Here is an 11,690-nt window from a genome sequence, read left to right as displayed (position 1 = left end):
AAATGTAATGTAACCTTTTATAGGCTATAAGCATGTCAGGCCAGTGCGTCATTCAACTTAATCCTTTGGCCTCACTGCAGTGTGAAGAACAATCAGCCTAAAGTGCAAAATACCGCTTCTCCGAATGTCCCACACAAGTGACAAAAGCTTTAATTCATCAGGGATTCTCATTAGTATTGCACACAGCAGCGGATCCCCTCAAATTCTCAATACCTCCATTAAACAGAGGGAGAGAATGTCACACAAACTATGTTGTAACTTGTAAGTAAGTAGGTCATTAGCACACTCCCAGAGTCTCACTGTCACCTGATGTGCAACATAAGCAACCACTGCACTTCTTATGCGCTAGCTACTCTTAGTTTAAACACACCTCTATATGATCTTTATGCAATGACTCTCCTCTGTAGGTCTCATGAGGCTCATAACATACTCTGTTTGAACCATGGGTTGATAATCCATTACAAATTCATTTAGTTCCCTCCTTTAGCTCAATGGGAAGTCACGCATCACACCAACATGTAGAAAAATCCATTATTGCTAGGGTCAATTCATGGGCTAAACGTATATTTTGCCATGAAAGGTAATGAATGGTCAAGTCATGCTGGAAATGTTTTAGAAAATCTCTTGGAACACTGCCTGTCAGTCAGGATGTTTTAACATTGTCCTACTGAAAGCCATAATGAGACGCACGAGTCATGTTTTTCACACTGGAAAACAGTTCCTGTATCAGCCTGCATTGTGCCGTTGTGGTTGACTGACAGCACACATGGTTATGCATGCTCCAGAAAACGCAGTGTCATAATCATTTTCACCTGGCTCAACAGTGACCAAAAAGAAAGACAAAGAAACCTTTTTTTCTTCATTTGTTTTATTGTCAAATAGACAAGGTATAATGCTTCCTTTAACAGGAATTTTAAATAGACCCAACACATTTTCCAGTGCAACCTGTATGGTATAATTCACAAAAATGTAAACTGCTCAATTTTCATTCCTCACATTCAAAAGCAGATTACTTGTGCCTTGATACTTTTATTATTGCACCTTCCAAGTTCAAAAGGTACAGAAACAAGTGTGTAATATGTTTACATTTGGGTGAACTATCCCTTTGACATTCATAGACAGGCTTTGCAATGAAAGGGAACGTATAAAAATAAAATAAACACTAAAAACATCTAAACCTATACAGTTGTGATCTTGCCCAAGTGCAATAAAGAATAATAAAGGAATAGATCATTCAAAACATTTCCAGATGGCAATTAAGGCTTCTTAGTGCGAGATAGGTCACACACAGTCACACACACACACACACAGTCACACACACAGTCACACACAGTCACACACGCACCTTGAGAGCAGCTTCTTCACTAGACATCCATTCACTCACCAGAAACGTCTCATACTTGTGAACACCGCACCATACAGTACCTAGCTACATACAAACAAGGCCCCAACACATGCCCCATCACTCTCCAATTCAAGCCGAGTGTTTACTTTTGCTGAACACATTGGATTACCTGGAAACAAATGAATGCATCATAAAAGTGCCTAGTCAGTGTGGAGTCTTTAACAAAACTGTACCAACAGTAACAGCTATAAAATCCTCATTTTACAAAAATGACCAACCAGTCTCATTTTATTTTGTTAAAAAAAACAAAATAACCTGTGCTGTAGAGAATAAACCAATCCCCAGAATTAACTGCGTCACATTGTGGTTGACCCTTAACCCTGCTCATAACGTTATACAGTGAATCAGAATACCACCGAGGAGACTGGATACAAATAGTACTGTATTATAATAAAAGAAAATGTAGAAAATCTTGACACCTCTGAAGCGTCATTTACATTCACAGTAGAAGTGCATTGAACCATTAGAAACCCTTCCAACTCGTTTAGCACTCCTCTACCACGGTACCAGCCGAGGCAGGGGAGTAGAGTTTTTTCTTGACGAGCCGGAAGCCCGGGCTGAGTTTGAGCACATGCTTGAAGCCCGGCGCGAAGCAGGTGCCCATGAACAGGAACTCGCGGAGGCTGGGCCAGGCGCTGCCGTCCTGCTTGAACACCAGTGTCAGCTCGAAGGTTGGCACGACACTCGAGTCGTACACGATGCGTTCTAGCCGCTTGCAGCCCTTCTCGCACTCGAGGTTCACGTAAAGGATGCACCCGCGCAGGCCGCACGGCTCGCTGGAGGCCAGGCGCACGACGTCGCGGGCTATCCTCAGAGTTAGCTTCTCCGGTACCAGCACGGAGGAGCAGTTCAGCGCGGTCTTCTTGGCACGCGACAGGCAGTTCTCAAACATTTTGGCCAGCTGCTGACACGTCCGGTCTTCATTGAGGTCCACGTTCAAATGAGACTCAGCCAAACAGTGATCCCAGAAATCCAGTTCTATTAAAAAAAAAATAATAATAAAAGATTGAGACCATGCGTCAAGATCATTACTTTAATTGTAGATAGTGATGGGAGATTAATCCACAAACACATCGGTTTCGGCCAATTCTAGTTTTTTTTATAAATCAATTAATGAATCGGTCCGATTGTCTTTACAGATAAACAAGCCCAAGTAACAGCATCCCTATGTAGATGTTAACACAACACAGTAAATGCAAGTTCAGAATGGGCAGAAGTTGGTCACGCCCCCACCCCCCCCACTTAACCCATTGATGCCTGGTGCAACCTATACGTTGTTCTACCCTTGATGCCGGCGCGCTCTGTGTCTCATCAGCTATTGCTATACATGTAGCAACATAACTATTTAAAAAAAGAATTAATCAAAATTTGAAGGTTTTCAGAAACCTTAGGTCAGGCCCTAGAAGGCGTTCCCAGATTCGGCCTCAGGCATCAATGGGTTAACCTACTTAATGGTATGATAATTAGTTTCTTGTGAAATCTTCCAACAGAAGGTTTGGGCTATTGGCTATTCCTTCAGCTTTTGGTAGTTATTGATTGGCATGAATGACTAAGCCCTTTCCTTTGGCAATAAATGTAAATGTAATAATCAAGACAATTCACACAAAGACTGGCTTAGGAGCCCCCCGAAACAGTATCAGATGCAACAAGACAACAACAAGATCATCATAAGAAACAAAAAAACAACAACAACAACAATTGAATGTTTAAAACATTTGAATAAAACCAACTGTTATACACTAAAGACAAAGCACCAATTCAAGGTATTGGAAGCCAAAGGAAGTGATTGTATTGGGTAGGTAGGTAGTACTATTCCACACAGTTTTGCAGGCTGAAAGATGACTTCATCCTTTGTTGACTTCACCACCCCCTCCCTCCCTCCCTCCCTCCCTCCTTGTGCTGCAGCCATGCAGAGATGTGGGAAAAACAACCAGTCAACAACTGGAAGTGTCCACATTGCAGCAGCACAAATGCAAACAGAATGCACACACACACACTACACACCTTTATCAATGCAGGCAGTGTCGTGGTACCTCCGCTCAGATACGTCCGATATGCATTCGCCGCTTTTGCCCTTTAATGTGCTCGTTGCAACCATGTTGAAAACAAAGTGTTGCTTTTTCTTTTGAGATAGAGTTGCTCGTCGTTTAAGCTTCGTTGCCTGCAAAGTGACGTGAGAGTGACACAGCCCTTCAGAACACAATAGTAACAATATATGCATTCACAGCGTTTTAAAACTAGTAAAAATTCCTCTAGTCATTTATTAATTTGACAACTTAATCGATGGAAAATCTGCCACTGGTTTGACCATCCATACATAGCAAAACAAGTCAGCAGCTCAGAAATGTTAACAGTTTCGCTCGAGCTCCGTTAAATTGATAATACAGAGACAAGACAGTCAATTTCACTTACCTTAATATGTTCTTTGTCTTTAAAATAACTTAAATTGTCTTTTAAATAAGTTAACACATTCAAATAGTCGGACTGACAAACACTCACAACACCACTGCACTCACATTCACACTGCCTGCAGCGGCCACTGGCCTGTCTCGGCAATATTTATACACTCTGTCCCATCAGCTGATCTGGCGCTTTGGCCAATCAGCGTCCGCCCCTCCTCGCCAACACTTTTACCAGATACTTCTGGATTCTACCAAGCAACTGGTCATTAACTCGTTTTGATTGGCTGTTGAATGGCGTCTAACTAAAATTGACCAATAGCTCGATGAATATGTTGTTGTTGTTGTTGTTGTTGTTGTTGTTGTAAAAGGATAATTAGTATTTGCCCCTACCGCCGGGTTATAAGTTACCTACAAAGTTAATGTTTTTTATTTGTATTTTTTATTGTATTAACAAATCTTTATAACAGTGATGATGACATATAAATACATACAAATTACAAAACAAGACAAACAATAACACAAACAACAAAGTTATTAATACAACAATACAACATCAGAGCCAGCTGGATTACTAACAGAAAACATTAAAGAGTGAATACAAAGCAACAGTTCTCTCAGCTTTCTTATTTTTGTAGTTATACATTGTTTTAATGTACTGCTTGGCCTCAATCTCAAATATAATGAATGAAGGTTTGGAATGGCTAAATTTGGATTTATGTATATGCAATTTAGCTAGAATAATGATCAAATTAATTATGTATACTTCATTTTTCTTCTTATTACTATCCTTACTGAAGCCAAACAGCACATTTTTCCAATACAGACAGAAGTCACAAAGTGAATGTATTCGTTTAGAAGTAGGAGACACAATGACAATCTGCAGTGCATGTACTACAAAATGACCATGGAAAAGGTACCAATATCACAGCATCAGAGCATTGCTAATGAGAACATCAAATGATTCCAAATAACCTAATCATGTAGCCTACCTATAGACCTACCTGAAATATTTATATTTGCACTTATATTTGGAAGGTAGGGCCTACTCATGATAGCAAACCTCGTTTTTTTTTTAAGAAAAGAAAAACAATATATTATATATTTATATCCTTTTCTACAAATGAATTAACTGTAGGTCAATGTATCCATTCTCAACCCCAAAGCTTTCCTTAAGCTTGGGAATGGGTATGCTAAAAGCTAAATGACCTACGATTCATTTGTAGAAAAGGATAATATTGTTATTGATGGTGTGGTGTTGTGTTTCGTTTCGTTTTTCCCCCCCAGTACAATATGGTGATTTTATGGTTTTCTTTTTATGTAGCCTATTATGTTATATGTTCTATCATAGAGCATAGACAAATAGTTCTGTGCTCAAATATCTAACAGCAAAAATCGTCAGGATCACTATGGGCTTCTTAACATTCAAATGTTTCAATATCCTAACATCAATCCCAGGGGCTGTGATGCATAGTGGCCTGTGGCTGCATGTGCACATCACATGGCTGTGTATTCACGCACAGTACACATGCACACATATACAGAGGGACAGATGTTCAGTTCCACGAAAGGTAGATATAATCATTCACTCTCAGTCTCATCATAACTTGACACACTCTCCGTCCCTCATGCCACCACCATTACCCTGTTGGCTGATGAGGGTAATGGAAACCAGTAGACTTGTGAGTCTGGGTCACATGGGCAGAACCAGATATCCCTAAGAAAATGAGTCACACCATTCAGGCTGTACGTGCACTGCCTGCCTGCTGATGCAAGCAAAAGTAAAAGCTTAAAGCTGCAATGCTGAACAGAGGTAAACACAGAAATTGATTATCACACACCGTGAAATCATTTTGACAAACCTTTTATCCTGCTGTTCTGTCCATGTTAAATCCAGAGACAGTGAGTTTGGCAAGCATAATTGTGAAATATTCAGGTGTCCTGCAGTTGCTTTGGGACTATACCAAAGCCAATTCTGTCTTGGTTAGAGAATGGGATAAAAGGTCATCTTTGTAGCCTTAACACCACTTTAATTTCAAACATCAGCAAACTCCATAATCATTGTCAAGCATTCCTTTGGTCAGAGTATTAGTGAAAATGTCAATCCACTATAGGTGTACTGTGAGACACTATTCACCTTCAGACTATGTATTTAAAAAAAGTATAGTACAAGGCGCTTTACATAGATTGTACATCATTTCACCCATTCATACACCGATGGCGGCGGAAACCATGCAAGGCACCAACCAGCACATCAGGAGCAATTTGGGGTTCAGTGTCTTGCTCAAGGACACTTCAACACTAACTCTGGGGGAGCCTGGGTTCGAACAGGCAACCTTGCGGTTACCATCCAGCCACTCTACCCCTGAGCCACCGCCGCCTGTATTACTGTATGTATTACCATTAAAAAGCTTGTTCTGAGGCCAACATTTTGGAGTGTTCAGTATGTCAACCACTTATAACCAGGGTCCCCACTTTGTTCCCTCCTTTTTCCCTCTACAACTAAACTCTTTGCCGAAAATAGCTTCTAAGTTTGCAGCTTTTTAGAATATTGCATATTTTACTGCATGGTAATGCGGTATGCGGTCAGGTTTAGGCCTGGCTCAGGGAAGAGGACGCACCTGCCCTGGAGGTGCAACAGTCCTAGCAGGAAGATCCTTCTGTATGAAACTAGAATTTCGCCGCCCTTCGGGCGGCGAATCCTAGTTCCGTTGGCAGCGCAATGGGAAGAAGGAAATAGCGGGATTTGACAGACTCCACTCCAGTATTGTGCCCTTGACATGTAGTAACGGATGGGTATTATTATGATTTGTTGTATTTTCACATCAAAGGAAATTAATGTAAATGAAAATAAGCAGACATGAAACTGCTGTTTACTGTTTTTGTTTGCTTACAATAAATTACTGTTTTTGGAAACCAAAAGCTGTTGAGAATGGAGCAGAACATACTGTAGTATATTTTTTGGGGGACCTTGACTGCATTATAGTAGGGCTACAATATTTTGGATTGCGGATTGCAGTGACCCCACATTGTTTGTTCGGGAACAATATTTGTAGTTACAATGAGGGCTACATGAGCCGAAGGGAGAGAAACACTTCGCCTCTCTCCAGTCCGTGCATATGGTGCTGGTACGGATCGCATCGCTGACTGACATAAACACACCGTTACAATTCAGAGGCACTTCAATAAGAAAACTCAACTAATAACGCTTGTGTGTGTTAATGTGCCCGGTGCTGACGTTAGTATATAATGTTTAGATTGTTTTCCTGGCTGAATAACAACGGATCGCATCGCTGACTGACATAAACACTCCAATTCAGAGGCACCCCGCACGCACACACACACAGAATCCATGCGACTCGGTGCGTCGCAGTTGTCATGTTTCCAGGAATAAAACGGGTCGCGCAATTGTCGTGTTTACATTAATGAAACTGGTGGTGCAATTGTCGTGTTTGCATGAATTAAACGGTGTATTTATGTAATGGCGCCGCTGTCCATCCAAGTCCGAATCAGTGTGTGTGTGTCTGTGTGGGACTGTGTGTGTTGTGGAAGACGGGGAACAATGTTGCCAGGGTCGTGAATTGTAAGCGAGTTGTAGTGTGTGTAAGTAGCGTGGTGAAAGGCTTTGTTTCTGGGTCTGTTTGCTTTTTTCTGGGCCTGTTTTGATAGACCTGGCAACAGTGGCCCGTGTGTGTGTGTGTGTGTGTGTGTGTAGTGTTGTGTTCGTGTTGTTCTTCTAATGTGTGTGTGTGTAGCGTGTAACTTCCGGTGTTGCAGAAACATAAAAGCTCTCGTGGGTCACGTGGTTGGCTTTGAGCGAATGGGAGAGGGGATGTAGTGTTGCCAGGTCCGCGTATTGTAAGCGAGTGGTAGTGTGTGTAAGTAGCGTGTTGAATGGCATTGTTTCTGTGCTTGTTTTCATAGACGTGGCAACAAATTAGGCGGGGGTGTCGGTGCTTGTGGCGTGTTTGTGTTTATTATTGATATTGATATTGTTTGTGAGTCTGGACGGGAGCCGGCTGTAGTGGCAGTGTGATGACAATTTTTACGCGTGTGGTGTTGAGTGAAGGCGTGCTGCGCGACATGAGGAGATAGCCGTGGATCGACGCGGAGGGTAAGTCTGTGACGTGTTAGTGTGTTTAGTGGGTTATTGCAGTGTGTGTTGCAGTGTGTCAGACACTCTTGGAGTGACGTAGTAGCTGGTGCCTTTTTTTCCTGGGTTGGGAACAGCGTTTTGGGCACACCTTTTCAATTGTATAATAGATAATTACGGCATCGAGAACAAAAACAAGAAAAAAAAAACAGGTTTCAGTATCCCAAACGGTTTTCAAGAATGGTTTTTATGGAAGTTGTCTGTTGAACTAATTGAAATTGTGAAAATGAAATTTTGAAGTTATTATATTATATGTTATTTAGATATTTATTTACCTTTAGCAGCTCTTTTCGCCGCTGTTTTATCTGTTATTTGCAGATGCTCCATTAGTTCTAAGCAATGCCGATTCCTTTTTGAGCCGTGACTGAAACATTGTCAGAGAGTGTGATAACTGATAATGCTGTTTGTCTCTGAATGGTCTGATTCCCTTCAAATGAGGCATGAGGGAGACACAAGACTCATGGATTAAGGGCAAGTGGAATCCATTACAGGGAGAGTCAGAGTGAGCCATTGATTTTAATCAGACATTTGGAGTTTGTTAATCCAAATTGTGTGCAGTCCGCATTCACTCATATCACATTGTCAATTAACACACAGGGTTAGAAGTGTCCAAATGGACCTTTATAAAACACTGAGGATTTTACAATCACTGAATTAACATCATGAGGGGGGCGGCGGTGGCTCAGGGGTAGAGGTTGCCAGTTCGAACCCGGGCTCCCCCAAAGTTACTGTTGAAGTGTCCTTGAGCAAGACACTGAACCCCTAATTGCTCCCGATGTGCTAGTTGGTGCCTTGCATGGTTTCCGCTGCCATCGGTGTATGAATGTGTGTGAATGGGTGAACGTAATGCACAATCTATAGATGTAAAGCGCCTTGGATAAAGGCGCTATATAAATGCACCATTTACCATTTACCATGATCCTTTGCAATGCACCACTGTCGAACTTCAAACCAGCTCATGAGGAGTCGACCAAAGTCTATACTGCCAATGAATTTGCTCCATCTGCCGACTCCTGTTTCTGTAGAAGGCAAAAAATCAAACTCAGGGGCCTCACATTACTAATCCAGCACAGTTTAGTTTGACCTCAGGTTATTCCCACCCCTCCACCCAATGGAATTCAACCAGACTAGGCCTGCAGCCCATTTTTGCTGAGTTGCATTTCTCTAACAAGACTAGACGGTGCAGCAACTGTTGCACATGTTTCTAAATGTTTCCACGCTGCCATACTGTACTTAAGTACAATTTGAGGGTATTTGTACTTTACTTGAGTATTTTCAATTTCCAATACTTTTACATCTACTCCACTACATCTCAGAGGATCGTACTTTTACTCCACTACAATTATTTGAAAACTTTAGTTACTTAGTTACTTTGGAGATTTTAATTTTCATTGGAAAACATACACTAACCATTTCAGCCCTATATATATTTCGGCTATTTGAAAATAGTCGATCTATAAGCTCACAATGCGTCGCGATGCGACGCGTTGTGAGCTTGTAGATCTGCTATTTTCAAAAGATCTTTTTAAATACATTTTGAAAGCTTGAAATGGGACATTCTGCACAATGAGTACTTTTACTTTTGGTTCTTTAAGTAGCCTACATTTTGATGCCAATACTTTTGTACTTTTACTTGAGTGCATTTTTAAAACGGGACTTCTACTTGTACATTGCTGTATCGATACTGTTGCTCAAGTAAAAAAAATGTAGTACTTTTTCCACCACTGGCCCAAGGGTATAAGGCCAATGGAGAAATGGTTCACCCTACAACAGGAGCCTAACCAGGAACACCATTGAGGGTGATGGGGTTGTACGTGATAACTTGGCAGGATACCTTGCCTGTAAGTTTGTAACTTAGTCCAGACCACAGCTGGCAGTGGGTTATACTTGAGTACAGGTGGCACTTTGCCAAAGCTGACTGTCTCATTCATGGGAAGCAGCCCGCGATTATGTCTGTCATCCTGTCACCTCCCAGAGGCCTTGGAAAGAGATACATCTGTTTATGAATCGCAAATGCAAATGTAGGTCACCCAGTGAACAAAATGACAACAATACACTTCCAAAAAAGCCCTTGTTATAGTGCTTGCATACTGCTAATCCACCCTGCTTAGAATTTAACCTGACTTTGAACATGAAAGCAGTTCTCAGCGTTTCATGCTGTATCTTTGGTACAACGTTTTCATTACAAATGCATTTTTAACTTTTAACTTTCTGGGCCAGCCTAACCCAATCATAACCTAAACAATCTCATGAAATATTGCCTATAATAAATTCTTATACATGTACTGGGCCAGAAGCACATTATGGTTGCTACCATGATTCAGCCTAACATCTTGCACCCCCTAGTGGTGAGAATTGGAATTGAGGATTTTGTTCACCATGATGTCCCGAATGGGACATCATTTGCTCTACTGTCTAAGTTACTGGGAAATAATGTATGAACCATTCTGATAAGCTATGGTCTGATAAACTATGGTCACTCACTGTTGAAAACAACTCACTGTTGCTTGCAAGCAACGAATGAGGTTCTGGTACCCTTCTCTCTCCCTCCCTTCCTCCCTTCCTCTTTCCCTCCTTATCTCTCTCATCAGATCAGGGATCTCAGCCCCCAAGAGTAGATCACTCACAACAGAAACCCTGGTCTAACATCGATTTGCACTGACGACAGGGATCTCCCTGCATGTATTGGCATAAGTACTTTGTGTGGGGTGTTCTAATTTTCAATGGGACGATATATCGATATTGCGATATATATATATATCGCAATATTGATATATCGTCCCATATACATAAATATCATCCTCCCAATATCGTGATTGTTGTGGACAAGTTGCAGTCAGTGTTTTACTAGCCTCGATACCCAGGCTTTCATTTTGTCTGCGCGAAAAATGAAAAGTGTTTTACTGTTTGGAGAAGGAAGGGTTCATGTACTCATATGGCCAGTTAGTGACACAAAAAAAGATTTTGGAATAAATACATAATTCCAGATTTATTTATTTTTTCATTTTCAGTTAGAAATCGAGATATATCGTTGATGAAATCTCTTGCAATAATATTGAATATCGCAATATATGGAATATGGTGGTATTATCATTGTCGAGGGCCTGATATCGCCACAGATATCCAGTGGTGGAAAAAGTACTCAATTGTTTGACTTAAGTAAAAGTACCAATACTGAAATTTAGAACTACTTCGTAGTACGGAATTGAAAATGTACTTGAGTAAAAGTACAAAAGTATCGGCATCAAAATGTACTTAAAGTACTAAAAGTAAAAGTACTAACTGTGCAGAATGTGCCATTTCACAAGTTCAAATGTGTACAAAATATATTGAAAATAGCAGATCTACAAGCTCACAATGCGTCACGTTGCGACGCATTGTGAGCTCGTAGATCTGCTATTTTCAAATGGCCGAAATGTATAGGGTTGAAGTGGTTAATGTATGTTTTCTAATCAAAATTAAAATCTCCAAAGCAACCACGAGTTTTCAAATAATTGTAGTGAAGTACAAATTTTGCCTCTGAGATGTAGTGGAGTAGAAGTAAAAGTATTGGAAATTGGAAATACTCAAGTAAAGTACAAATACCTCAGAATTGTACTTAAGTACAGTACTTAAGTAAAAGTAATAGTTACTTTCCACCACTGCAGATATGGTATTGGGTGGTATACCATATCGTCCCACCCCTAACAGCAATGCATTGATATTCATAAGAAACTGTACTTAGTACTTTTGA

The 11,690-nt window shown here is 40.8% G+C and overlaps 1 protein-coding gene across 2 annotated transcripts; it reads right to left on the bottom strand.

Moving 5' to 3' along the window:
- Positions 1-982: 982 nt before the first annotated feature.
- On the bottom strand, positions 983-3,936 carry LOC306913631 (DNA damage-inducible transcript 4-like protein). Of its 2 annotated transcripts, none has more exons than XM_079490422.1 (3): positions 3,818-3,936; positions 3,410-3,566; positions 983-2,383 (listed from the first exon to the last, which is right to left on the bottom strand). In XM_079490422.1, exons 2-3 carry the CDS (start codon positions 3,501-3,503, stop codon positions 1,890-1,892), a joined length of 588 nt encoding a protein of 195 aa, XP_079346548.1. In that variant the 5' UTR covers positions 3,504-3,566; positions 3,818-3,936; the 3' UTR covers positions 983-1,889. The 2 variants fall into 2 exon arrangements, with proteins under 2 accessions (XP_079346548.1, XP_079346549.1); XM_079490423.1 differs by having other exon boundaries at positions 3,410-3,557; positions 3,814-3,935.
- Positions 3,937-11,690: the final 7,754 nt, after the last annotated feature.

Source organism: Electrona antarctica, assembly GCF_951216825.1.
Source record: "Electrona antarctica genome assembly, chromosome: 21".
NCBI lineage: Eukaryota > Metazoa > Chordata > Actinopteri > Myctophiformes > Myctophidae > Electrona > Electrona antarctica.
The sequence above is the reverse complement of the archived record's forward strand: the minus strand, read 5'-3'. Positions and strand labels throughout refer to the sequence as shown.

Coding starts and splice junctions, on each gene's coding strand:
- LOC306913631 (XM_079490422.1), bottom strand. CDS start 3,503: ATGGTTGCAACGAGCACATTAAAGGGCAAAAGCGGCGAATGCATATCG. Junction 2,384..3,409: donor CACTGCCTGCATTGATAAAG/GTGTGTAGTGTG, acceptor TTTTTTTAATAG/AACTGGATTTCTGGGATCAC.